Here is a 26,858-nt window from a genome sequence, read left to right as displayed (position 1 = left end):
TTTTTTTTTTTTTTTTTTTAAACTCTCTTATAGTTTCTCCCACCTGGGTTTCCTCCTACATTTTAGGCCATTCTCTGCTGTCTCCCTTTTAAGTGTTAGAGAGGTTTGGGGACCAGTCCTAGGCCCTCTTTATATTCTCTTGCCCCTGACGTTCTTATCCACTCCTGTGGTTTCATTTACCACCTGTGCCCCAATACTCAAGGATGCCTGAAGACCAGGTTGCTCTTTTGAGCCCTAGACGTAGATCGACTGCTTCTCCCCATGGATTGTGCACAGGCTCCTCAAATTCAAAATACCCAGTATCCGCCGGGCAAGGCGGCTCATGGTTGTACTACCAGCACTTCGGGAGGCCGAGGCGAGCGTGGTGGTGCATGCCTGCAGTCCCAACTACTCGAGAGGCTGAGGCAGGAGAATCGCTTGAACCCGGGGGGCAGAGGTTGCAGTGAGCTAAGATCGCAACACTTCACTTGAGCCTGGGCAGCAGAGTGAGACTTCGTCTCAAAAAACAAAATATCCAGTATCCCTCCTCCCGTGTAGACCATCTTAAAAATGTCACCAAAGCTGGCCTGGTGCGGTGGCTCACGAGGCCTGTAATCCCAGCACTTTGGGAGGCCGAGGCGGGTGGAGTTTGAGACCAGCCTGACCAACATGAAGAAACCCCGTCTCTACTAAAAACAAAATTAGCCGGGCGTGGTGGCGCATGCCTGTGATCCCAGCTACTCCAGAGGCTGAGGCAGGAGAATCGCCTGAACCCGGAAGACGGAGTGGCGCCATTGCACTCCAGCCTGGGCAACAAGAGCGAAACTCCGTCTCAAAAATAAATAAATACAAATTTGAGTGCCATATTTTATACTTAGGAGTTTGCATGAAGCTCCAAATCCTCAACACACATGCCAACGCAGGAGCCCGAGCATAAACTATCCTGTCGGCCTTTTCACCTCATCATCAACGAATCCCAACTCTGCTTCCAGCCACGTGGGCTCTTTCTGCGTGCTGGGGGTGTTCATCTTACCTCCCAGGACTCTGTGAAGTACCTCCTCTAGGATTTCCTTCGTCTTCTGGATCATCACCTCCCCACTCAGCTCTCATCACAGTCGTGGTTGGCTGTTTACCGCCCCCATAGACTGGAAGCTCCGTTCGGGCCGTGGGCTTGGCTGTCTTGCTCACCACGGTGTCCATGCCTTGGGCCCAGAAATGTTTCACAAGAGTTTGTTGAATGAATGTGGGAAAAGGATGGACAGGGGGTAGACAGGTGTGGAGGGCAGGCAGACAGGGATCGTGAAAGGGACGCACAGACCGAACCTGCAATGGGAGGGCTCGCCAACAGGACCGACCGGCCGGGACGGAGGGCAGGGCTGCGGGTGGCGCGCGGCAGCGGGTCGGGGCGGTCCGGCGTGGGGGAGCGGGGCGCTCTCCCGGCTGCGCCTCCGCAGGGGGCGCCCGTGGCCCGGGGCGTGGCCTCGCGCAGCCCCGCCCCCCTCGCAGGCGCCGGGGCAGGCGGGCGGCTGGCAGCGGTGGCGCCGACATGGCTGCGCTGGTGGAGCCGCTGGGGCTGGAGCGGGGTAAGCGCGCGCCAGGGGGCCCTGCCCACCGCGGCCTGCGTCCCCAGTCCCCGGTCCCCTCCCTTCCCGGGCCTGGCCGGCGCGGGTGGGCGGGGCGGGCGCCGGGGCCGGGCGGTCGGGGGGTGTGGGAGGCTCCTTGGGCGCGGGCCGGGGCGGGGGGCGCCCGCCTTACACCCCGGCCTGTGGAGCGGTCCCGGGGCCGCAGGGCGCCCGGCTGGTGGCGGTTTCTCCTGCGTCACCCTGGACTCTGCAGGGCGTCCGACTGGGCTTCGGCCGTCCTCCCAGGGCTGTGCGCTCGCCCTCACTCCGCCGCTCTCCTCGCTCCTCTGCGTCTCGGGGTCTCTGACACTCGCGGTCTCTGCGCCCCGCCCCCGCCCCGCAGACGTGTCCCGGGCCGTCGAGCTCCTCGAGCGGCTCCAGCGCAGCGGAGAGCTGCCCCCGCAGAAGCTGCAGGCCCTCCAGAGAGTCCTGCAGAGCCGCTTCTGCTCCGCTATCCGAGAGGTGAGGGGCGCGCGGCGCAGGGGCGCGAGCTGGCGACCGCCGTCCTCCTCCTCTCCCTTTTGCTCGCCTCCAGCTCGGGGACTACGCGTCCCGGCAGCTCCCGAGGCGGCCCGCCTTGGGGTGCCTACTCTTCAGCTCAGGGGCTCTTCGGTAGTTGTAGTTTCCTCGGGCTCTGGTTGCGGGGGCGGGGCGGATCCTGGCGTGGGATCGGGAGAGGGTCTAGGGGCCCGGACTCCTGTGTCCAGAGCCGGAGGGGCTGGCGGCTCCCTGATGCGGCTGCCTCTTCACCCAGGTGTATGAGCAGCTCTATGACACGCTGGACCTCACCGGCAGCGCCGAGATCCGGGCCCATGCCACAGCCAAGGTGGGCCCCTCACCCCATTCCATTGCTTCTGGTATCTGCGTAGCTGCCTGGTGGAGCTCAGTTACCTCCTTCACGCCAGTCATTTGTTTCCTCCCTCAAGATTTTTGCCAAATCTGTGTGCCGCCCTTCCTATTATTAAATAATTGAACATTTTAAACTTAAAACAAATGTCATACGAAGGTATCTTTTTAGCAACTGCAAATGGAAACCAGTGTGGCATGGCTGGCTAGAAGATAAGGTTACTTCAACATCTGTACAGTGCAAACCAGGAAAGTCATGGCGCGCTGACATCCCACTGCGCCATAGTGAGATGCTGCCACTTGCTTCTGCCCGGAGGCTCTGAGCTTCTTCCAGGCCTGGCTTTCCTCAGTTTAAAAGTAAGATGGAAGAGCTGGGTGCGGTGGCTCACGCCTGTAATCTCAGCACTTTGGGAGCCGGAGGTGGGCGGATCGCCTGAGGTCAGGAGTTTGAGACCAGCCTGGCCAACATGGTGAAACCCCACCTCTAAAAAAAAAATAAAGTAAGATTGAGGCCGGGCGTGGTGGTTTACGCCTGTAATCCTAGCACTTTGTGAGGAGCACTTTGTGAGGCTGAGATGGGTCCTGACTAGAGGTCAGGAGTTCAAGACCAGCCTGGCCAACATGGTGAAACCCCGTCTCTACAAAAATACAAAAAATTTAGCTGGGCGTGGTGGTACACGCCTGTAATCCCAGCTACTCGGGAGGCTGAGACAGGAGAATCGCTTGAACCCAGAAGGCAGTGGTTGCCGTGAGCCGAAATTGTGGCACTGCACTCCAGCCTGGGAAACAGAGCAAGACTTCATCTCAAAAAAAAAAAAAAAAAAAAAGATATGATTGGCAAGCGTGGGATATTCAAGACACACTCACACCAAATGGACAGACACATTCTCTTGCAAAGTGAAGGGAAAGGGGCGCACAGACATTTCAGGGGGATCTTGCATTGTGTCATGGCAGGTGTCCCAGGCTTGGGGATAGCAACCCAGGCTAAATCGCTGTCCTCGGTCCATATTCCCCTCTCCAGCCTTCATACCCACCTTGGAGGGGTCTCACCTCCAGCTACTTTCTCTCTCCCAGGCCACAGTGGCTGCCTTCACAGCCAGCGAGGGCCACGCACATCCCCGGGTAGTGGAGCTGCCCAAGACGGATGAGGGCCTGGGCTTCAACATCATGGGTGGCAAAGAGCAGAACTCGCCCATCTACATCTCCCGGGTCATCCCAGGGGGCGTGGCTGACCGCCATGGAGGCCTGAAACGTGGGGACCAACTGTTGTCCGTCAATGGTGTGGTGAGTGGGGGGCTGAGGCAGGGCTGGGGGACACAGTGTGTCCAAGGTACCATAGCCTCTGCTTTTGACATTGATTCAACACACACTGAGCGCTGCCTCTATGGCCAGCCCTGTGCTGGGCCACGTTACAGATCCTGAGAGACGCTGGCCTCAGCTCCTACACTCAACCTTCCCTCTGTGGGGAGGGCAGTAGGCCCTGGCTCAAAAAGTCCTAATCCAGAGACATAACAATGAGGAAGTACAAAGTATTGTGACAGCCCAGATAAGGCACCAGGCTAGTGTAGATGCAGGAAGGTTTTGCAGAGTAAGGAACATTTGGGTTGGGTGTTGAAGGATGAGTAGGAGTTCTCCAGGCAAACAAGGTAAAGGGTGTTCCTGCTGAAGGTACTGTGAAGGATACTGACTTGGCATACCTCCGAGCTGAAAAGAAAGGGCTCGGTTCTCATGGAGGTCTGGGCATGCAGGTAATTAAAATCATTGTGGTTAGGTAGGGTCCAGTGGCCCACACCTGTAATCCCAGCACTCTGAGAGGCCAAGGCGGCTGGATCACCTGAAGTCAGGAGTTTGAGACCATCCTGGGCAACATGGTGAAACCCCGTCTCTACTAAAAACACAAAAATTAGCTGGGTGTGGTGGCAGACACCTGTAATCCCAGCTACTTGGGAGGCTGAGGCAGGGGAATCACTTGAACCTGGGAGGTGGAGCATGCAGTGAGCTGAGATCGAACCATTGTAATCCAGCCTGGGTGACAGAGCGAGACTCTGTCTCCAAAAAAAAAAAAAAAAAAAAAAAAAATCACTGTGGTTAGATTTGAGGGAAGCGTAACTGGAGAGGTGGCTGGGGTCAGCCTGAGAAGCTGGGACTTTGTCCCATGGGCGCTGGGGAGCCATGGGAGGCAAGGAGTGAGTCAGGGATAAGCTCAGCTTGCAGGCACAGAAAGACCCCTCTGGGAGCCTATGGGAGATGGACTGTGGGGAGAGACTGGAGGCCAGAAGGCCAGGGAGGAGGCTGGGGTAAGACTCCAGAGGAAAGAGGACAAGGCCTGAGCTGGGGCCAGGGCTGTGGGTACAAAGAAGAGGAAGTCAGGGCAGGCAGGCATGAGTGGGCTGTGGGCAGGGAGGCCATAAAGATGGGCCTGGACGTTTGGCCAGGGACTGAGGGAATATGGGGCTTCCCCTGACATGGGGAGCCTGGCAGGTTTTGGAGGACACGGAACCAGGAGTTAATGACTCTTCCACAAGGAGGACATGAGGCATTGGCATCTCAGGGCTGGCACCAGGCTCACCAGCAGTGGGTCCCCTCTCCCTGGGGGGAGGGGGCTGGGCAAGGGCAGCCGGCCCCAGGCCCAGCATCTGTGTTGGGCACCACAGAGTGTTGAGGGTGAGCAGCACGAGAAGGCGGTGGAGCTGCTGAAGGCGGCCCAGGGCTCGGTGAAGTTGGTGGTGCGTTACACACCTCGAGTGCTGGAGGAGATGGAGGCCCGGTTTGAGAAGATGCGCTCTGCCCGCCGGCGCCAGCAGCATCAGAGCTACTCGTGAGTTCCTGGGTCACCACACCCCTGGGGCCTCCACTGGCTCCCTTTAGCCCCAGGCTCCCAAACCAGGCCAGTGCTTCCTGGACATTCCAGCCCTGGCCCCTCCTCTGGGATCCTGACCCTTGACCCCTGGCCCAGGCCCTCACCCCAGGCTCTTCTGGCCGAATCCCCTGGGGACCTCTTAGCTTCCTTCCATCCCAAGATGTGGAACCTACCGTGGCTGGGATCCCTCAGCCCACCCACCTTGCTTCTGCGTCCCCAATCCTGCCTCTCTACCCGGAGCCCCCGTTGAACCCAGGTCCCTTCTCTAACCCCCTTGCAGGTCCTTGGAGTCTCGAGGCTGAAACCACAGATCTGGACGCTCACGAGCACCCTCTCCCTGTACAGTATTTATTGTCCCTGGCACCTTATTTAAAGATCTTTGACCCTCACTGAGTGTCTGTGTGTCTGTCCCGCACCCCTGTGTTGGTGTGTTGAGATGTAGGGGAACGTGAGGAGCTGAGGTCGGGCCAAGTCTTTTGAGAAGCCCTTTTCGGAGTCTGACAGCAGAGGTTGAGACCTCTCCCTAGGTCTAAAGGCGGAGACAGGCCGGCTTCCAAGGGGCTAGTCCGAGGGCGGAGGCCGGGACCCCGTCTGGGTCTGAGTGCAGGGGAAGAACTGAGGACAACGCCGCCTACCCTTAAGAGCGTCTGAGGGCGAAGGCCAAGTCCCATCCTCCGGAGTCCTGAAACGCAGCCGGAGCTAGTGGGCGGCCTCTGTGTGGGCGGGGCGGAGCGAACCATTAGCCTCTTCCGCCGGGGGAACCCTGCAGGCCGCACTACCGTCTGCGTGGGAGTCGCGGGTGGAGGTGCCGCGTGCAGTTCCCGAGGCGGGCGCAGGGGTGCAGAATGAGGTGCCCTCGCCCACCAGGCGCTCACTCCACCTTCCAACCAGAGCGCGTCTTTCCGGAAGCTGCCTCCGCCTTGAAATCCAACCTCTAGCCTCAACCCGCTGCCCGCCCAGCCCTCGTGTCCCGTGCGGCGCGAGGGCCGGCGCGCGCCACTGCCGGGAGCCGGGGTCGCGACACGCGTTCCACGCCGCGCGCTACTCGCTCCAGGTGACATCATCCCCCTGCCGGGCTCCGCCCCCCGCCCCAGCCGCCTCACGCCGCGCGCCTATTGGCAGACAGGCCTTATGCCCCGCCTCTCGCCCTCCGCCCGCGCGACCCCTCCCTGCCGGTGTGGAGGCGGGGTCTAGTCGCCGGCCGGCGCCGACGCTTCCTCCCATTGGCCGCTTGTCGCCGTCTGTCAGTCTCCTGTTAAAGGGGCCACGACCGCCCGGGAGCCGTGGTGGGGGGAAAGGGGGAGGGAGGAGAAATTTTTTGGGGGGGAAGGTGGGATTTGGGGGGCGCTGGTGGGCACCCCTGGATCTGGCGGCTGCGGCCTCGCGGGGGGAGGCTGAACAGTGACAGGGGCAAGGGGCTATTTTGGGGGTAGAAGGCAGTGAGAACGTGAGGGGGAGGGGGGTCCCCAGCGCCCGAGCCGGAGCCAGAGACGCGGAGCCCGCGCGAGCGGCGGAGACAGGGCTCCAGGGCTCCGGAGCGACAGAGCCGGGCCCCGGCCGCTGCCAGGGGCCCCGCCCGGCCCCCGCACTCCACCCCAGGTCCCTCCTGCAGCCCAGCTCCGCCCGCAGCCGCCGCGGACCAGGCAGGTAAGAGCCCGGCCCGGCCCTCCTGGCAGCGCCCACCCCGGGGACCCCTTGGCGAGCCTCCCCCGCCTCCCCGAGATCCCTGATTCCCTTCCTCATCCCCGGGGACCCCCGAGCCCCGATTTCACAGCCCAACCCTGGGGACCCAGGCGTGCCCCTCCCGGCGCCCAGAGTCCCCGACCGAACCCTAGAATCCCGGGCGCACCGCCGCCTCGCGCCTCCTCCAGGGCCCAGGAGCCTGGATTTCCCGGTCCAGCCCCGGGACCCCCTTGAGCCTAGATCCCCCTTCCCGGCCCTGTTCGGGGAGCTCCAGACGCCCGCCGCGGCGGTGCCAGACTCCCCCGGTGCGTCCGCATCGTCCCCGCTTCGCGAACCCCGTCTCCCGTCGTCAGCCTCGGGCTTGCACGGCCGGCCGCGTCTCTCGGTCCAGGCAGGCTCGGCGGCCGCCCTGGACACAGGCCCGCTCTGGAGCTGTCCATGGTCAGCGCGCTCGGCAGCCTTGCCTCCCCCCACCGCCCGCCGCCGCCGCCGCCGCCGCCGCCAGGGAGGGGGCGCAGGCGGCGCGGGGATCCCCCCCGCCGCGTCTTTGACCCGGGGATACCCGGGCCCTCCCCGACCCGGGCGCCCCGGCCTCGGGGCTCCGCCGGCCAGGCTCGTGGCCCGGTCCTCGGCACCCCAGGTTCCTGGGACTCCAGCAGCTCCCTGAGGAGCCAGCGCTTCTGAATTTTCCTGTTCTGGTCGCCGTGGGGACCACGGCACCCGGGCGTGCGGCTCCCACCCTGTTCGGGAAGCCTGTCCGTGCCTACTCCTGTGCTGGCCCCAGGTGGTAGCCCTCACCCCGTCAGAACCTAGGAATCCTGTTCCCCAGCGTTGCTCTGTTTAGAACCTGGTTCAACAGCCCTTGTGTCCCGCAGACCCATAGACTCAGGCTCCTGGCACCCAGCATCTGCTCCCTGAGGGACTCAGGCGCCATGACTCCCTTCCTTTGGGGGATCCGGAATGTGATTCTTAATGCAGTTCTCTGATTTCTGTTTACACTCTCCCTTGGGAACCTAAATGTCCCGGACCCAGTCTTGTATCCTCTCAGGGACCCAGGAGTTCAGACCCCAGCTTCTGTACTGCCCACCAGCTTTTACCGAGGCTGTCCGCCCCAAACCCTCTCTCCAAACAAGACCTCAGGCTGTCAGCTTCCAATCCCTCATCATTTACCTTCACAACGATTCAGGAGTCCAGGCTCCTAGCTCTGTCCACTGCCTTCCCCAGCAGGTATCTGGTTCCTCAGCTCTCGCTTTTACGGACCAGGTCTTCTTCACACCCTCATCATCCTGGCCCATCAGCTTCACATCTCCTGTGGCCTTAACAAACCCCTGTCTCATCCTCATGTCACCCCAGGTGGTGGCTTTGGAAGTCTCTACTCTCTCTCCCAAGACTCAGCTTCTTGAGATGTTTCCAGCACTCCATTGCCCCCTGAGGCCCGTATGAGTTCCCATTCTCCGCGTACACGCTCCCAGGCCAATGAGCCGAACACACATCACTTCCTCCACATGTATTCGGTGGCGTGGGCTCATAAGGAAATAGAGAAGCGACCTACCATCATCCAGATTTCTTTCTTCTTTCCTTCCTTCTTTCTTTCTTCTTTCCTTCTTTCCATTTCTCTTCCTTCTTCTTTTCTTTTCTTTCTTTCTCTTTGCCTCCCTCCCTTCTTTCTTTCTTCTCTCTCTTTTTCTTTCTTTCTTTCTTTTCTCTTTCTTCCTTGACAAGTTCTCTCTCTATTGTCCAGCCTGGAGTGCAGTGGCATAATCACAGCTGACTGCCGCCTCCACCTTGCCGGGCTCAGAAGATCCTCTCACCTTAGCCTCCTGAGTAGCTGGGACCACAGGCACACATCACCAGGCCTGGCTAATTAAAAAAAAAAAATTTTTTTTTTTTGGTCAGGTATGGTGGTTCACACCCAGCAGTTTGGTAGGGCTAGGCAGGCAGATCGCCTGAGGTCAGGAGTTCAAGACCAGCCTGACCAACATGGAGAAACCCTGTCTGTACTAAAAGTACAAAATTAGCTGGGCATGGTGGCGCATGCCTGTAATCCCGGCTACTTGGGAGGCTGAGGCAGGAGAATCGCTTGAACCCAGAAGGTGGAGGTTGCAGTGAGCCAAGATCACGCCATTGCACTCCAGCCTGGGCAACAAGAGTGAAACTTTTGTAGCGATGGCGGTTTCGCAATGTTGCCGACTGGTCTCAAATGCCTGGGCTCAAGTGATCCTTCTCCTGTGGCTCCCCAGAGTGCTGGGATTACCGGTGTGGGCCCTCGTGTTCAGTCCAGCCACATTTCCTGTTGCACATGTGCTCTTGCATTGCTCCGTGTTCTAGACTCCTTCTAAACACAGGAACACTCCCAGTTGATGTCTGTTCTGTGTTCCACTCTCACTCAAGACATGGTCTGAGTTCTAGGCCAGATGCCAAAGTCTAGGCATGTCTTTTCTCATTTGTTGTTTTCAAATATTTAGATAAGACCCCTGAGCCAGATTCTGATCCCACTGTCTCCTCAGACATGTTCCAAAGTTCTAGCAACCAGTCCTTCCTTCTTTGCTAAATGTTCACTTTAAGTGTGTTCTAGGTTCTAGCCACATTTTTCTAGATTCCATTCTCTTCCGAGAGGCAATCTAACTTCTAAAATGTGTGTGTTCTAAGTATGTACCCTAGGCTTCCTAATTTGTGCTGTTGATTCCAGAATGCCCTTCCCTGTTTCCCTGTTTTACGTTCTAAGCTCCATTTAATTGCACATGATTTGTTTGTTGTTGTTTAGTTTTTATTTTATATTATTTTGAGATGGAGTCTTGCTCTGTCACCCAGGTTGGAGTGCAGTGGTGCTATCTCGGCTCACTGCAACTTCCGGCTGCTGGGTTCAAGCAATTCTCCTGCCTCAGCCTCCTAAGTAGCTGGGACTACAGGCACATGCCACCACGCCTGGCTGATATTTTTGTATTTTTAGTAGAGATGGGGTTTCACCATGTTGGCCAACCTGGTCTTGAACTTCTGACCTAAAGTGATCCTCCTGCCTCCCAAAATAGTGGGACTACAGGCACGAGTCAATGTGCCTGGCCTGTGGTTGTTTATACATTGGGTCTCGCTATGTTACTGAGGCGTTGTCTCGAACTCCTGGGCTCAAGCGATCCTCCCACATTGGCCTTATAGGCATGAGCCACTGTGCCTGGCCCTAATTTCACATTCTGAAATGTAAAAGATTTCCAACGAAGTGCTCTACATCATGTTTTCCTTCCCCAGTTTCCAGGTTCTAGGACCATTCATTTTCTGTCAGTTTTTCCCCAGTGCAGCCTTAGTTTAGAACTTGTCCCCTGGTAGATCGTGGGTTTTCTCCTCCATCTGCCACTCTGGCATTCTAAGCTTGTTCTAGGCTCTCTCCGCTTCTGGAGACTTCAGCCTAGAAATGTTCTTATTTCCAGAACAACCCCCCTCCTTTGCCAGCTCAGTCTTTATTCCAGGAAATGCTCAATTCTCAACGTGCATTCTTTTGATCCGTCCCCTGCCCCTCCCCATGGACACTTCTAAGTTCCTAGCAAACTCTTAGGCACATGATAAAACCAAGGATGTGACCCCTGCTATATTCTTTTGAAAAAAATGTAACTAAGGCCAGATATGGTGGCTCACACCTATAATCGCAGCACTTCAGGAGGCAGAGGTGGGTGGATCACCTGAGATCGGGAGTTCAAGACCAGCTTGACCAACATGGAGAAACCCCGTGTCTACTAAACATACAAAATTAGCCAGGTATGGTGGCACATACCTGTAATCCCAGCTACTTGGGAGGGTGAGGCAGGAGAATCGCTTGAACCCGGGAGGCAGGACATTGTGGTGAGCCGAGATCGTGCCATTGCACTCCAGCCTGGGCAACAGAGGGAAACTCTGTCTCAAAAAAAAGAATGTAATTAAATTTTTCAAAAAATCTATTTATTTATTTATTTTGAGACTGGGTTATGAGACTGGATAATTTTTTTTTTTTTTTTTTTTTTTTTTGAGATGGAGTTTCACTCTTGTTGCCCAGGCTGGAGTGCAATGGTGTGATCTCGGCTCATTGCAACCTTTGCCTCCCTGGTTCAAACAGTTCTCCTGCCTCAGCCTCCTGAGTAGCTTGGATTACAGGCATGTGCCACCACACCGGGCTAATTTTGTATTTTTAGTAGACACAGGGTTTCTCCATGTTAGTCAGGCTGGTCTCGAACTGCCAACCTCAGGTCATCAGCCCATCTCGGCCTCCCGACGTGCTGGGATTACAGGTGTGAGCCACTGCGCCCTGGCCCCTGCTATATTCTGTTATACTTTCATCCCTAGTAGGTTCTGAGTTCTAGATTGTATCTGCTCACTATGTTTGTTATGTATTGCATTAGGTGTATTTATGGGTCTCATGTATGTCGGGTTCTGGGGTGACCTGGACATTAAATTATGGGGTTGCTCTTGGCTGATTCTAGATTACAGGCTTCAGAACTTAGTTCTAGAATACACCCCTCTACTTAGTCCTATGGGCCGTTGTTACCCAAAGTCATTGAAAGCGTGGAAGCATTCTGCACCCTGTCCTGTGTCTTCATGCCAGTAGTTTTTTAGGTTATATGTACAGCCTTGCTGTGTTTTATTTCCTTCTAGGGGAATTTAAGGCTCTGGGACAGCCTCCCTAAAACATCTGTGTTGCATCGTCTGAGTGAGTTGCTGGTTTTGGATATCATGTTGGTTTTTGGCCGAAGGCTGGCCTGCCCTCTTAGAATCGTTTTCCTGAATCTTTCCTCTGAGTGCTGGGATTCACCTGTCTAGATTCTCAAACGCACCTCTTCCAACAACCAAGGGGACAGGAACCCAGCTCCCTCTTCTCCCAGGGCCCAAAGCCCTCAGGCCCTCAGGCCCTCCTCTCCTCACGGGAGTCCGAGGCTCCGGTACCAGGCTTTGGACACAGTCCGCATATTGGGCGGGGCTGGGAATTATCCAAGCTCAGAACCGGTTATGTGCCGCCCGCAGGGGGAGAAGGAAAGGAAGGAACTGAGTGAAAGTCCCTCCTGCTTTCTGCCGGGCCAGCTGGACCCGTCGGACCTGATGTGTGCGGAGGGAGCGGTTCAGGGGGCCTGGCTTCATCTCCGCCCTGCCCCTGGCTCCAGGGACCCAAGTCCCGCCTTCTCGCCCAGAAACCCCGCCCCTTTCTCCTCCCCCGCCTCTGGCTATAGCCCCAAGGTGGCTGGGGCTGGGGTTGGGGGGCAGCTCCCAGAATTCCTGGGTCCTGGAGGAGTAGCTGTGCCCCAGCGGCCGGAGGGAGGAGGAGTCTGAAGGCTGGGATTTCTGGGTCTAAGCGAGAAGGCCGAGAGCCCAGACTCTTGGGTCTTAGGGGAGGAGAGGGGTGCCGTCTCCGACTCCTGGGATTCGGGAGGTGGAGGCTGGAGGTTCAGCCTCTTGGGGTCTGGGGGAACCAAAGGGACCGGGGACCTGAACTCCTGTGACCTGAGGGAGGCGGGAGGTAGTTCTTGGACTTCTGGGTCATGAAGAGGGAGGTGACTATAGTGGTCTTGGCCATGCCGGTTTTTTTTTTTTTTTGGAAATGGAGTTTTGCTCTGTCCCCCAGGCTGGAGTGCAATGGCGCGATCTGGGCTCACTGCAACCTCCACCTCCCGAGTTCAAGCGATTCTCCTACCTTGGCCTCCTGAGTAGCTGAGATTACAGGCTCCAGCCACCACACCTGACTAATGTTTGTATTTTTTTTTAGTAGAGACGGGGTTTCTCCATGTTGGTCAGGCTGGTCTTGAACCTCCAACCTCAGGTAATCTGCCCACGTCGGCCTCCGAAAGTGCTGGGATTACAGGCATGAGCCACAGCTCCCAGCCACCCTGTGGCCTTCTTAAGGCATGGTTCTGGTCTGGGCGTCAGTTTTCCTACCCATGCAGTGGGTTGAGGGTAGAGACTGATTTTAAACACGCATTCTCTCAGACAATGCCAGGGTCACCCAGCCGTTGTTCCTTTGAGTGGGCCAGGCCTAAGTTTGCTGCTGCCAGTGTCTGATGGAGTCTGACTTCAGTTTTCCTAAATCCTCTCAGCCAGGGCTTACCTAGAAGTTTCAGTTTATCCTGGGCCACGATTAGAATGGCTAGGCCTGGCCAGGTGCGGTGGCTCATGCCAGATAAATAGATGGCTCAGGCACAGTGGCACACTTTGGCATGCCGAGGCGGGAGGATCCCCTGAGTCCAAGAGTTTGACACCAGCCTGGGCAACATAGTGAGATCTCGTCTCTACAAAAAAAAAAAAAAAAAAAAAAAAAAAAAGTGGGGCGCGGTGGCTCATGCCTGTAATCCCAGCACTTTGGGAGGCCGAGGTGGGCAGATCACGAGGTCAGGAATTCAAGATCAACCTGACCAACACAGTGAAACCCCATCTCTACTAAAAATACAAACAGTAGGCCGGGCACGGTGGCTCACGCCTGTAATCCCAGCACTTTGGGAGGCCGAGGCGGGTGGATTACGAGGTCAAGAGATCAAGACCATCCTGGTCAACATGGTGAAACCCCGTATCTACTAAAAAATACAAAAAATTAGCTGGGCGTGGTGGCGCGTGCCTGTAATCTCAGCTACCCAGGAGGCGGAGGCAGAATTGCCTGAACCCAGGAGGCGGAGGTTGCGGTGAGCCGAGATCGCGCCATTGCACTCCAGCCTGGGTAACAAGAGCGAAACTCCGTCTCTAAATAAATAAATAAATAAATAACAAGCAGTAGCTGGGCATGGTGGCGAATTCCTGTAATCCCAGTTACTCGCGAGGCTGATGCAGAAGAATTGCTTGAACAGGGACCTGAGAGGTGGAAGTTGCAGTGAGCCGAGATTGTGCCACTGCACTCCAGCCTGGGCGGCAGAGTGACTCTGCTTAAAAAAAAAAAGAATAGGCCTCAGTTTCCCCTGGCAGCACCTGGTGGCCAGTATTTGGTTTTCCTAGTGGAGTGACAGGTTGGTGTTGCCTGTTTCCCTGTGTCATAATCAGAGTGGCTGGGCCTCAGTTTCTTCTGTGCAGTGCCTGCTTTGCCCCAACTGTTTCTCCTACGTGGTATCCGAGTGGCGGTGTCTCAGTTTCTCCGTTGTGCCTTGACGAGGCCGGTGTGTTCCTTGCCCCACCCCGCCCCGCAGGCCCGCACCGCCGCCATGATGTGCGAGGTGATGCCCACCATCAGCGAGGATGGCCGGCGGGGCTCGGCGCTGGGCCCGGACGAGGCGGGCGGGGAGCTGGAGCGCCTCATGGTCACGATGCTCACGGAGCGCGAGCGCCTGCTGGAGACGCTGCGCGAGGCACAAGACGGGCTGGCTACGGCGCAGCTGCGGCTGCGCGAGCTCGGCCACGAAAAGGACTCGCTGCAGCGTCAGCTGAGCATCGCGCTGCCCCAGGTCTGGGAGGGGCAGGGGCGGGGCCCGAGGGGGCGGGGCCTCGGTGGAGAGGGCGGTCCGGAAGGGGCCGGGCTTGGCGCCTGGCAGGGAGGAGTCTGGGCGAGGCTTGCCATTAATGGGCGGGGCGTGAGTGGCAAGGGAGAGCGGGACTTAGCAGGGTGGGCGGGGCTCTCAAACTTCCAGTCCCAGGGAATGGAGGAGATAGGGAAAGGATTGAGCTGAATGTCCTGATCCTGCCAATGTCTGGACAGGAGTTTGCAGCTCTGACGAAGGAGCTGAACTTATGTCGGGAGCAGCTGCTGGAGAGGGAGGAAGAGATTGCAGAGCTGAAGGCGGAACGGAACAACACGCGGGTGAGGGGTGTTGAGGGCGGGGCCTAAGTGGGGGCGGGGCCTCGCCGTGTTGAAATAGGGGGCGGGGCCTCGCGGTGTCGCAGCCTGACCTATTTTTCCCTCCATCTCGCCTTCCTGTCTTTTCTTCCCTGCTTACATTTCCTGGCTGGTCTCCCACTCCGGTCCCACTCCTTCCTCCCTGTCTCCATAACTTTTCTCTCTTCTGTATCACCCCTTCCTTGACCCTGACTCCACCTCTGCTATCCTCCTCTTTCCCTGACCTGTCTCTCTCGGTGCTCCTTTGTTTGGCTCCATGTTTTCCTCCATGTGTCCGCCCTACCTGTCACCCTTCCTCTCACCCCTGCCTCCTTTCCCTTGCCTCTTTTCCTTGACCCCATGTCCTGTGCCTGTAGCTGCTCCTGGAACACCTGGAGTGCCTCGTGTCCAGGCACGAGAGGTCACTGCGCATGACCGTGGTGAAGCGCCAGGCCCAGTCCCCGGGAGGGGTCTCCTCGGAGGTAGAAGTGCTCAAGGCTCTAAAGTCCCTCTTCGAGCACCACAAGGCCCTGGATGAGAAGGTATGAGAACTGGAAGAGCAGAGGTGGAGAATGGAAACCCTTAGTTGACTGGGGCTGTTCTGAGTGGGAGAGGTTCTGGCTGTGATTGGTTGGGGATGTGCTGAGTTGGAAGAATGTTGACTGCGATTGACCGGGACAGGCTACAAAGACTGGGACCTGACTGGTTGATAGCAGAAAAATAAACCAGGATGGGGGCTACCAGTGGATGGGGCAGCCTGGTAGCTGGTTGCGGCTGCATACCGGTTATGGAGAGAGGAGCCCCAACGCTGCCCTGTCAGACCCGTCCTAGGGGTGTTCTGGGCCAGGAGCAACTGTCCTAAATTGGGTTTGGTCTCCAGCTGACTATTGCCCTGCCCCATCCCCAGGTCCGGGAGCGGCTGCGGATGGCGCTGGAGCGAGTGGCAGTGCTAGAGGAGGAGCTGGAACTGAGCAATCAGGAGGTGTGGGTGTGGCCAAGAAGGGAGGTTGAATCCAAGGGGAGGGGCTAAGGGACAGTCCAGTGGGGCGGAACCGATTGGGTGGGTTCCAGAGGGTATCTATTGGGGCAGGACTGGGGCAGACAACCAATGGAGTTGGACTATGGACAGAAACCAGTGGGTTTCCTAAGTGGGCACATGTTGCGCAGGGCTCCGGGGAGAACTTCCCGGTAAGAGTGAGATTAAGGGTAGAACTAGGGACTGGGGCTCAGGCTGGGACTAAGGAGGAAGTGATTGGATGGGGAAAGGTAGGGCTAAAGCGGAAACCTTCCCCCAGAGGCTAAGGGGAGGAGTAAGGGTAGACGCCCTCCACGGTGGCGGCTAAGGAGGGATGTAAGGAGGGTACGGGGCCTAAGAGTAGATCGTGGGGTAGGTATCACCCCAGCAGGAGCAAAGGCATTTCAGATGGGGTCCCCCATCCCCTTAGAGGGCCAGTGCCAGTGGGAAGTAGAACTGGGGGTTCAGGGAACCCCTGTGCTCTGAATTCCCTTTGACGCTTCCAGACTCTGAACCTTCGAGAGCAGCTGTCTAGGCGGCGGTCAGGGCTGGAAGAACCGGGCAAGGATGGGGACGGGCAGGTGAGACATGGAAGTCCCCTCCCCAGGAGCTCCATTCCGCTCCCTGATTTCGTGATGGTGTTTGCAGGGTTTGGTGTGATCCAAACACTTAGACGGCTGTACCTCTAAGACTGTCACAAACCTTTGACCTCTGATCCCGGTCACCTAGCTAACTTCTGTGACCATCTCACTGATCCCCGTGGACTCTGACCTGCATGATCCTTATCGATCTTTGATCGACTTTCAGCTGATTGACTTTCTCCTTGCATTCCCTCTGTGTCTCTGGGAGACACTCTGGGATGTTGTCCCTTGCTTCTCTCCCTCCAGACTCTTGCCAATGGCCTGGGTCCTGGCGGGGATTCCAACCGGCGCACAGCAGAACTGGAGGAGGCCCTGGAGCGGCAGCGTGCTGAGGTGTGCCAGCTGCGGGAGCGCCTGGCGGTGCTGTGCCGTCAGATGAGCCAGCTGGAGGAGGAGCTGGGCACTGCACACCGTGAGCTGGGCAAGGCAGAGGAAGCCAACTCCAAGTTGCAGCGCGACCTCAAGGAGGTGAGGCCCAGGGAGGTGGGCTGCCTTCCATAGCTCACCTTTCTGTAGCCCTCTCTCTTGTGCATTGCTCATGAATGGTGGAACTTTGATTGGTCCACAGGCTGGGTGGCTCCTCCTCTCAGATTCAGTTTCCTTAACTGTGAAAGGAGATGTGTGATTCTCAGAGGGTGAGCCTGTGGCGCAGAGTAGGTGCTCCATAACTGCTCGTCATTACTTTGTTACCTCTGGGTCCTTCTCTGGTGCCTCTAAATTAATTATTATTATTTTTTTTTGTTTTGGGCGGGGACAGAGTTTTGCTACATAGCCCAGGCTGGAGTGCAGTGGCCTGATCTCAGCTCACTGCAACCTCTGCCTCCTGGGTTCAAGTGATTCGCCTGCCTCAGCCTCCTGAATATCTGGGATTACAGGCGGGTGTCACCATGCCCAGCTAATTTTTGTATTTTTAGTAGAAATGGGGTTTCATTGTGTTGGCCAGGGTGGTCTTGATCTCTTGACCTCGTGATACGCCCACCTCAACCTCCCAAGGTGCTGGGATTACAGGAGTGAGCCACCATGTGCCCAGACTGTTTTTTTGTTTTTTGTTTTTTGTTTTTTTTGAGATGGAGTCTAGCTCTGTCACCCAGGCTGGAGTGCAGTGGTGCGATCTTGGCCCACTGTAACCTCACTGTAACCTCTGTCTCCCAGTTCAGGCAATTCTCCTGCCTCAGCCTCCTGAGTAGCTGGGACTACAGGTGTGCCCCACCACTCCTGGCTAGTTCTTGCTTCTTTTTGTTTGTTTGTTTGTATCTTTAATAGAAATGGGGTTTCACCATATTGGCCAGGCTAGTCTCGAACCCCTGACCTGAAGTGATCTGCTCACATCAGCCACCCAAAGTGCTGGGATTACAGGCGTAAGCCACCTCGCCCAGCCTGTAGCTGGAATCTTTTGTGGTTATTTCACCCCTTCCTGGCTTAGGCCCCTTTATTCTAAACCTGGTGACCCTAGGGAGCTTCTGGGATATTCGGAACTGGGTTTTTATTTATTTATTTATTTATTTGAGACCGAGTCTTGCTCTGGAATGCAGTGGCGCGGTCTCGGCTCACTGCAACCTCCGCCTCCCAGGTTCAAGTGATTCTCCTGCCTCAGCCTTCCGAGTACCTGAGATTACAGGCATTTGCCACAACGCCTGGCTAATTTTTTGTATTTTTAGTCGAGCCGAGGTTTCACCATCTTGTCCAGGATGGTCTCAATCTCTTGACCTTGTGATCCACCCGCCTCAGCCTTCCGAAGTGCTGGGATTACAGGTGTGCGCCACCGCGCCTGGCTGGACCTGGATTCTTGACGGCAGTGGATGAGCACTAGGACTAGGCTGGGCAACATAGCGAGATCCCTTCTCTATTTAAAAAAAAAAATTAGCCGGGTGTGGTGGTAGGGAGGCTGAGGCATGAGAATCACTTGAGCTTGGGAGGCAGAGGTTGCAGTGAGTGGAGATGGTACCACTGCACTCCAGCCAGGGTGATAAGTGGGACTATCAAAATCCAGCCAGGGTGACAGAGCTACACTGTCAACAACAACAGCAACAATAAAGAGGCCAGGTGCGGTGGCTCACGCCTGTATTCGCGGCACTTTGGAGGCCGAGGTGGGTGGATCACTTGAGGTCAGGAGTTCAAGATCTGCCTGGACAACACGGTGAAACCCCGTCTCTGCTAAAAAATACCAAAATTAGCTGGGTGTGGCGGCATTCCCCTGTAGTCCCAGCTACTCGAGAGGCTGAGGCAGGAGAATCACTTGAAACTGCTAGGTAGAGGTTGCAGTGAGCCGAGACTGTGCCACTGCACTCCAGCCTGGGTGACAGAGCAAGACTCCCTCTCAAAAAAAAAAAAAAAAAAAAAAAAAAAAAAAAAGGGCCGGGCGTAGTGGCTCACGCCTGTAATCCCAACACTTTGGGAGGCCGAGGTGGGTGGATCACTTGAGGTCAGGAGATGGAGACCAGCCTGGCCAACATGGTGAAACTCCATCTTAAAAAAAAAGAAAAAGAAAGAAAGAAAAGAAAAGAAAAAACGAAGAGAGAAAGAGATAGACAGCCTTCATGTGGGATTTTAAGCCTGGATAGCTGCGGGGGCTGCTGGGAAATGTAGCATGTAGCCCACCACGTGGGCTACCAGATTGAGGGTCCACCTGTCATGAGACCTTGGAGCACCTCTTTTGGGGTTCTAAGCCTCTGCTACCCTTGTAGCTCTTGGGAGGTGTTGCCTTCTAGGTAAAAGGGATCCTTATTTCTCAGGAGACCCCGGGACACTGGTCTTTGATTCTAAGTCTGCGCTGTTCCAGAAATTAGTGAGAAATCTAAGGCCTGGGTTTTGAGGAGACGGCTGGAGTGGAGCCTTCACATCCCAAGGGCCTCAGACCCTGTACACCTAGAGGATCTGAGCCTGCAGTGCCCTAGAAGCTCATGGGAGGTGTAGCACCAGCATTTTAACTCGCAGGTGGCAGGGACTGAAGATGGGCGATTCCGGGGAGCTCTTAGCAGGTGTATTACCACCATTCTGACTCCCGTGTCAGGGCACTTGGTTTCCCAGGGCACCGCGGGGTGCCTCGTCCACTCCCCCAGGGGCTGACAGTCCACACGGCCTTTTGCCCCTTTTGCCACCTCCGCAGGCGCTGGCTCAGCGGGAAGATATGGAGGAGCGGATCACGACGCTGGAGAAGCGCTATCTGAGTGCCCAGCGCGAGGCCACGTCTCTGCACGACGCCAACGACAAACTGGAGAACGAGTTGGCCAGCAAGGAGTCGCTGTACCGGCAGGTGGGGGCTCAGCCCGGGAGGGGCGATGGGGGCGGCGCTGGGGCCCAAGTAACCCAGCCTGTCTTCTCCCCCGCCTCTCCCTCCCTCAGAGTGAAGAGAAGAGCCGTCAGCTGGCCGAGTGGTTGGACGACGCCAAGCAGAAACTGCAGCAGACGCTGCAGAAGGCGGAGACCTTGCCGGAGATAGAGGCACAGCTGGCGCAGCGCGTGGCGGCGCTCAACAAGGTGTGGGGACGACTCGGGTGGGGGACGGGGCGGGGCCCAGAGGAGGTGGGATGGTGAATCTGGAAGGGTGGGAGCGAGGCCGAAGCCTGGATTTGGGGGAAGAGGTAGGGCCCAGGGAGCTGGGAAAGGGACAGAACTTAGAATGGGGAGAGCCTGGAGGTTTGCACGGGGGACACATGAGAGCCGGGTTCTCTAACCTGGACTGAAAGGACGGGTGGCCTGGGACCTGAGAGGGAAGGACCAGGTCCTGAAAAAGTGGACTAGACGCAGGTGGGGCCTGAATCAGCGGTGCAGGGGAGGAGCCTGGTGCTTTGGGGGCGGGGCCTGGTGTCCATCCTTGGAGGAGGTGGGGCTCGGAGCCTGACTGATCCTGGAAGGGTAAAGCCACAGGCCATGGGTTCCATCCTCTAGGCCGAGGAACGTCATGGGAATTTTGAGGAGCGGCTTCGGCAGCTGGAGGCCCAGTTAGAAGAGAAGAATCAGGAGCTGCAGCGGGTGAGGGGGCAGAAGGCTGCATAGAGGGTGGGGCTTCGAGGCTGGGGCGGAGCTTAGTGGGGTTGGGCGTGGCCCGGGGGCGGGGCTTAGAACGAGGGCGGTGCTCTGGGCGGGGTGGGCTTGAGCACCGCCGCCCCACTCTGCTATGCGCAGGCCAGGCAGCGGGAGAAGATGAACGACGACCACAATAAGCGGCTGTCCGAGACGGTGGACAAGCTGCTGAGCGAGTCCAACGAGCGCTTACAGCTTCACCTCAAGGAGCGCATGGGGGCGCTGGAGGAGAAGGTGCGCCCCCACCGAGGACTGTGGGGACTCGGAATTCTGGGACTACCTCTTGCTGGAATCCTGGGTCCTCAGGCCTTTCCCCCAGATCCGTTATTGGAGGCCTCCCTAAACCCCAGCATCTTGAGTCGGGCAGGCTTCTGTGCTCTATTGCGCAAACCGCTTTTTCACCTATTCTAGACGTTTGCAAGAGCCGAATTCTGGGGAACCCATGCCTTGAGTCCTTGAATTTTCCCAAAGCCTCCAACCCCATGGGCCCCCAACTCTGAACCCTCTGAGATTGCACAGGATGTCGCATCCCGAGGCTTCTCTCCCCCGAAACATTGTTGCCTCTGCTCCCCCGAAACTCACCATTTGTCTCCATCTCATTCTTCCTGGGTCCCCTCAGGCCCATCTGTGCTCCTTGGGAGCTGCCTGCAGCTCCAAGGACGTGCCCCCCCTCAGGCCCCACCCCCTCACTTCACCTCTGTCCCCACAGAACTCTCTGAGTGAGGAGATTGCCAACATGAAGAAACTTCAGGATGAGCTGCTTCTCAACAAGGTAGGGTGCCTGGGGGAACAGGAGGAGGATGTGGGGCAGGGGTTGCTGAGGCTATGGCAGGGACTGTTCCTCCCGGGTGGAGCAGATGCTAACCCGACACCTCCAACCCCGGCCCCCAGGAGCAGCTCTTGGCCGAAATGGAGCGGATGCAGATGGAGATCGACCAGCTGCGAGGGAGGCCGCCATCCTCCTACTCCAGGTGACAGCAGCCCTCCTGCCCTGCCTCTGCCACTGAGCCTTGTTGGCCAACCTCCTGCCTTCTGATCCCTGCTTCCTGTCCTCCCAAGACTTCCACTGACCCCTCTGTTTTTGTTGTTTTTTTTTTTTTCCCCAGACACAAAGTCTTACTCTGTCACCTGAGTTGGAGTGCAGTGGCACCATCCTGGCTCACTGCAACCTCCACCTCCCAAGTTCAACTGATTCTCATGCCTCAGCCTCCCAAGTCGCTGGGACTACAGGCATTCGCCATCACAGCTGGCTAATTTTTGTAGTTTTAGCAGAGATGGGGTTTCGCCATGTTGGCCAGGCTGGTCTGGAACCCCTGACCTCAAGTCATTCTCCACCTTGGCCTCCCAAAGTGCTGGGATTACAGGTGTGAGCCTCCATGCCTGGCCCCCTCTGATTTTTGACCCTGACTTCATTTTTTCTTTCTTTCTTTCTTTTGAGATGGAGTCTGGCTCTGTTGTCCAGGCTGGAGTGCAGTGGTGCAATCTCAGCTCACTGCAACCTCCATCTCGCCTGTTCAAGCACTTCTCCTGCCTCATCCTATGGAGTGGCTGGGATTACAGGTGCCCACTACCATGTCGGGCTAATTTTTTTATTTTTAGTAGAGACACGGTTTCCCCATGTTGGCCTGGTCTTGAACTCCAGACCTCAAGTTATCTGCCCACCTCAGCCTCCAAAAGTGCTGGGATTACTGACCTGAGCCACCGAGCCCGACCCCTTGGCCCTAACTTTATGACCCCTGACCCTAGGTCTGTCTCTGCGACCCCTTACCTCTGTTCCCTTTTCCTGATCCCTTGGTCCCTGACTGCCTTCCTCATGCCCACAGGTCTCTCCCTGGCAGTGCCCTGGAGCTCCGTTACTCTCAGGCACCCACATTACCTTCTGGTGCCCACCTGGATCCGTATGTGGCTGGCAGTGGCCGGGCAGGCAAGAGGGGCCGCTGGTCGGGGGTCAAGGAGGAGCCCTCCAAGGTTAGCAGCTGCCTCTGGGGCCTGGACTGGGCAGGGCTTAGGCCGGCAGCGGTAGAAAGTGGAGCTAAATCCGTGGGGTTCTGGGAGGAAGCTGGGTTGAGAGGCAGGATCTCCTGGACTCACTCACTCACCCTTTCTTCTCTCCTTCCCCGAAATCGTATCATCCCCTCTTGCCTGGATTTCTCCTCACATGGATGTACTGCCACCTGGTGAGAACCTGACAGTAATGAGACAGGGAGGGGCGTGCAGAATCCCAGAGTGGATGGGGTTAGATGAAGAACATGAGCCGGCTGAGTCTTAGTAATCAGGGGAGGGGGTGGAGTCATGGGTGTGGGTGTGGCTTAGAGAGGTTTGTGGGAAGAAGAACAAAGGACCTGCCAAGAGAGGAACTTGGAGGCTGGGCGCGGAGGCTCACACGCCTGTAATCCCAACACTTTTGGGCACTGAGGCAGGCAGATCACTTGAGGTCAGGAGTTCCAGAGCAGCCTGGCCAACATGGCGTCTCTACTAAAAATGCAAAAGTTAGCCGGGTGTGGTAGTGGGTGCCTGTAATCCCAGCTACTCAGGAGACTGAGGCAGAAGAATCGTTCGAACCTGGGAGGCGGAGATTGCGGTGACCCAAGTTCGCACCACCATGCTCCAGCCTGGGCGAAAGAGTGAGACTGTCTCAAAAAAAGAAAAAGAAATAGTGTTGGGCTGGGAAAAGCATTAGTGAGGTCGGACAGGGTTAGGGTTATGAGTGAAGACCCAGTGCCAGCCTCGGCCCCCACCCACCTTATGTCCCTCTGTCCCCACACAGGGACAGGATTGGGAGCGATCTGCCCCCGCGGGCTCCATACCACCCCCGTTCCCTGGGGAGCTGGATGGCTCCGATGAGGAGGAGGCGGAGGGGATGTTTGGGGCGGAACTGCTGTCCCCCAGTGGGCAGGCCGACGTGCAGACGTTGGCCATCATGCTTCAGGAGCAGCTGGAGGCCATCAACAAGGAGATCAAGTGAGTCGTGGCCCTGCCCCACCCCACCCTGCCCCACCTGAGCTGACTCCATAGCCCTTTTGGCTCTGGAGATCCTGAAAGCCTGATTCCATCTCCTCTTACACCATCAAGGAATTATTCCAGCCCAATGCTTGTCCAGGCATCCCCTAGGATACACCCAGAAGTCTTCCATGTGCTACCTATATGTATATCCCCTGGCCAGTACTCACCAGTCCCCAACACACCAAAGACCACATCCCAGAATACCCCAGTTTCATTCTAGATGCATCAAGAATCGTCCATTAGGCCAGGCGCGGTGGCTCACGCCTGTAATCCAAGCACTTTGGAGGCCAAGGCGGGTGGATCACCTGAGGTCGGGAGTTCAAGACCAGCATGACCAACATGGTGAAACCCCATCTTAAAAAAAAAAAAAAAAAAAAAAAAGAGACTCTTCCATTACACCATAGATTTTGTGGCTTCACATAACCAGTGCCCAGAGTCTCCCCCACTACCCCAAGAATCTCAAGACAACACAAGGTTCCCAACCCCTAACACCAAGAATGTCATCCTAACACATTAATCAATACCTTCAGCTCCATATACGAAGAATTTTTATTTTATTTTATTTTATTTTTTGAGACGGAGTTCCACTCTTGTTACCCAGGCTGGAGTGCAATGGTGCAATCTCAGCTCACCGCAACCTCCGCCTCCTGGGTTCAAACAATTCTCCTGCCTCAGCCTCCTGAGTAGCTGGGACTACAGGCGCGTGCCACCACGCCCAGCTAATTTTTGTATTTTTAGTAGAGATGGGGTTTCACTGTGTTGACCAGGATGGTCTCGATCTCTTGACCTCGTGATCCACCCGCCTCGGCCTCCCAAAGTGCTGGGAGTATAGGCTTGAGCCACCGCACCAGGCCCTCCAAGAATTTTTAGTATAAAAAAGTCTCCCATGGGGCTCTGTGGCTCACACCTATAATCCCAGGACTTTGGGAGCCCGAGGCAGGCAGATCACCTGAGGTCAGGAGTTTGAGACCAGCCTGGCTAACGTGGTGAAACCCCGTTTCTACTAAAAATACAACAAATTAGCTGGGCATGGTGGCACATGCCTGTAATCCCAGCTACTCCGGTGGCTGAGGCAGGAGAATTGCTTGAACCTGGGAGGCGGAGGTTGTGGTGAGCCAAGATTGTGCCATTGCACTCCAGCCTGGGCAACAAGAGTGAAACTCCATCTCAAAGAAAAAGGTCCCTAACTTATTAAGACGCCTTCAGTGATGTAAAGTCTACCTGGATTCACCAGCTGTGTCCATAGTTGGCAATTCTTCTACAACACACTCCCCAGAAGCCTTTGGCAAATATACCAACATGATATGTGACCACTGTCTTCCATCCACACTGACTTGACGCTCCATTCTCACATACTGAAAGACTCCATCCCCTTCCCAGGTCCTGGATTAACCCGAGTCCCTGATCTCAGACTGTTCCTGTTACGACCTTGCTCTTGCAGACAATCTTGAACTTGACCTTTTCTCCATAGTAATCCCTTCCTGATTTTCCAAACCACTTGGCAGTCATATCAGGGCCACCCTGATGCAGACCCCAGTCACCTTGACAGCCCTAATCCCGCCATGACTTCCCGAGACTATCATGACCTCTTGACTCTCCTTGAGCCTGGGAGGCCTTCAGAAACCCACCGAGGCCCTCTGATGTCATTGCACCTTCCCCAGAATGCCCCTTGCCCCACCAAGCCTTTCTGGCCCACCGTCCTTCTGGATCCTCTCTCCTGCTGTCTGCTGCAGCTCCTTACCCCATTTCCCCTATATTCCTCCTCAGGCTGATCCAGGAGGAGAAGGAAACAACAGAACAGAGGGCAGAGGAGCTGGAGAGCCGGGTGTCCAGCTCTGGCCTGGACTCATTGGGCCGCTACCGCAGCAGCTGCTCCCTGCCTCCCTCCCTCACCACCTCTACCCTCGCCAGCCCCTCTCCTCCCAGCTCTGGCCACTCAACACCCCGCCTGGCACCCCCTAGCCCTGCCCGTGAGGGCACCGACAAGGCTGTGAGTGTTCTGAAGTCTCCCCGGCCTGGTGGGGGGAGGGAAGAGGTCAGAAGCAGGGCTCCCCAGAGAACAGCAACGATAACCGCTCCCACCAGTGGTTTTCCAAAGCAACCTCAGCTTTCCCTAAAGGTTCAAACTCAAAGGACAAAGGCAAGGCTGAGTCACTGGGTTCTTGAACCCTAACTTTTACTTTAGTCAGTTCTGGTCTACTTTTATTTCTTATGCATCAAGTTTCTGCTTAAGATTAAAAAAAAAAAAAAAAAAGTTGGGCACAGTGGCTTACGCCTGTAATCCCAGCACTTTGGGAGGCCGATGCAGGTGGATCACGAGGAGTTCAAGACCAAATTGGTGAAAGCCTGTCTCTACTAAAACAAAAAATTAGCTGCGCATGGTGGCAGGTGCGTGCATTCCTAGCTACTCCGGAGGCTGAGGCAGGGAACTGCTTGAACCTGGGAGGTGCAGGTTGCAGTGAGCCGAGATCACACCGTTGCACTCCAGCCTGGGTGACAGAGCAAGACTCCATCTCAAAAAAAAAAAAAAAAGTTTCTGTGACAACTTGCATTTGAGAACTACAAATTAGATCCTCAGAACTGACCTTTGGTGAAGGCAATGAGATATTGGCCCTATCTTACTCCCTTAAATTCAGCTTTCCTGTGTCCAGAACCTGTGACTCATTAGCTTGCTTTGAGGCCAAGCATTTCCCAATCCTGACAACAGAAGTGAAGATACTATACCTGTGAGCTTGTGAAGCTCCAGGGGACCTACAGTCATCGCTTTTCTGCAACTCAGGCTGGGGGTGGTGGCTCATGCCTGTAATCCCAGCACATTGGGAGGCCAAGGCAGGTGGATCACCTGAGATCAGGAGTTTGAGACCAGCCTGGCAAATACGGTGAAACCTCATCTCTACTAAATACAAAAAAATTAGCCAGGTGTGGTGGAACATGCCTGTAATCTCAGCTACTCAGGAGGCTGAGGCAGGAGAATCTCTTGAACCCAGAGGGCAGAGGTTGCAGTGAACCGAGACTGTGCCATTGCCCTCCATCCTGGGCAGCAAGAATGAAATTCCATCTCCAAAAAAAAAAAAAAAAAAAAAAGCTGTAACTCACCCTGACTTGAGCTAGGCTACCTTTGGATACTGTGTTCTAAACCAAGGTCACCCCACACACCCCTTAGTAGACATCCCAGTTAATAAGGAGCCCCCGACATGACTCCTTGAACTCAATCCAGCATCTGTGCCCTCTGTCCTCAGAATCATGTCCCTAAGGAGGAAGCGGGAGCTCCACGAGGGGAGGGACCAGCCATCCCAGGAGACACCCCGCCACCCACTCCCCGCTCTGCTCGTCTTGAAAGAATGACCCAGGCCTTGGCACTGCAGGCGGGGTTGCTGGAAGATGGGGGACCCTCACGGGGAAGGTCAGCAGGGACAAGGCATAGGGACGGGGAGAGACTTGG

General features: G+C 56.3%; 3 protein-coding genes across 5 annotated transcripts in view; 2 read left to right on the top strand and 1 right to left on the bottom strand.

Moving 5' to 3' along the window:
• The first annotated feature begins 1,476 nt into the window (after window positions 1–1,476).
• On the top strand, window positions 1,477–5,696 carry LIN7B (lin-7 homolog B, crumbs cell polarity complex component). Its single transcript, XM_039466301.2, has 6 exons — window positions 1,477–1,562; window positions 1,945–2,063; window positions 2,356–2,427; window positions 3,522–3,731; window positions 5,102–5,265; window positions 5,588–5,696. Exons 1-6 carry the CDS (start codon window positions 1,526–1,528, stop codon window positions 5,607–5,609), a joined length of 624 nt encoding a protein of 207 aa, XP_039322235.1. The 5' UTR covers window positions 1,477–1,525; the 3' UTR covers window positions 5,610–5,696.
• On the bottom strand, window positions 5,694–6,372 carry C14H19orf73 (chromosome 14 C19orf73 homolog). Its single transcript, XM_010351182.3, has one exon. The coding sequence runs from the start codon at window positions 6,369–6,371 to the stop codon at window positions 5,694–5,696; it is 678 nt and encodes a 225-aa protein (XP_010349484.3). The 5' UTR covers window position 6,372.
• PPFIA3 (PTPRF interacting protein alpha 3) overlaps window positions 6,284–26,858 on the top strand; it is a 34,055-nt gene continuing 13,480 nt past the window's right edge. For 2 of the 3 annotated variants that reach the window (XM_010351053.3, XM_003940340.4), the window contains exons 1-17: window positions 6,563–6,954; window positions 14,112–14,366; window positions 14,618–14,719; window positions 15,112–15,276; window positions 15,642–15,716; window positions 16,256–16,330; window positions 16,637–16,858; window positions 19,497–19,643; window positions 19,733–19,867; window positions 20,279–20,362; window positions 20,516–20,647; window positions 21,123–21,185; window positions 21,305–21,384; window positions 22,237–22,381; window positions 23,187–23,374; window positions 25,184–25,406; window positions 26,656–26,819. In XM_010351053.3, coding sequence (XP_010349355.1) covers window positions 14,127–14,366; window positions 14,618–14,719; window positions 15,112–15,276; window positions 15,642–15,716; window positions 16,256–16,330; window positions 16,637–16,858; window positions 19,497–19,643; window positions 19,733–19,867; window positions 20,279–20,362; window positions 20,516–20,647; window positions 21,123–21,185; window positions 21,305–21,384; window positions 22,237–22,381; window positions 23,187–23,374; window positions 25,184–25,406; window positions 26,656–26,819 — 2,240 coding nt within the window. In that variant the 5' untranslated portion in view covers window positions 6,563–6,954; window positions 14,112–14,126. Of the gene's footprint in view, window positions 6,362–6,562; window positions 6,955–14,111; window positions 14,367–14,617; window positions 14,720–15,111; window positions 15,277–15,641; window positions 15,717–16,255; window positions 16,331–16,636; window positions 16,859–19,496; window positions 19,644–19,732; window positions 19,868–20,278; window positions 20,363–20,515; window positions 20,648–21,122; window positions 21,186–21,304; window positions 21,385–22,236; window positions 22,382–23,186; window positions 23,375–25,183; window positions 25,407–26,655; window positions 26,820–26,858 lie in introns of those variants that run through there. The other variant, XM_010351052.3, reaches the window with a different exon arrangement.

The sequence above is a fragment of the Saimiri boliviensis genome, chromosome 14, assembly GCF_048565385.1.
Source record: "Saimiri boliviensis isolate mSaiBol1 chromosome 14, mSaiBol1.pri, whole genome shotgun sequence".
In the NCBI taxonomy this organism is placed as follows: domain Eukaryota; kingdom Metazoa; phylum Chordata; class Mammalia; order Primates; family Cebidae; genus Saimiri; species Saimiri boliviensis.
This window is presented reverse-complemented; position numbering and strand designations above follow the sequence as displayed.

Bases quoted from the DNA above. Each gene is read 5' to 3' on its own strand.
- LIN7B (XM_039466301.2), top strand. From the start codon at position 1,526: ATGGCTGCGCTGGTGGAGCCGCTGGGGCTGGAGCGGG. The intron at 1,563-1,944 runs GTAAGCGCGCGC...CCCGCCCCGCAG, and splicing joins GCCGCTGGGGCTGGAGCGGG to ACGTGTCCCGGGCCGTCGAG. The intron at 2,428-3,521 runs GTGGGCCCCTCA...TCTCTCTCCCAG, and splicing joins GGGCCCATGCCACAGCCAAG to GCCACAGTGGCTGCCTTCAC.
- C14H19orf73 (XM_010351182.3), bottom strand. From the start codon at position 6,371: ATGATGTCACCTGGAGCGAGTAGCGCGCGGCGTGGAACGCGTGTCGCG.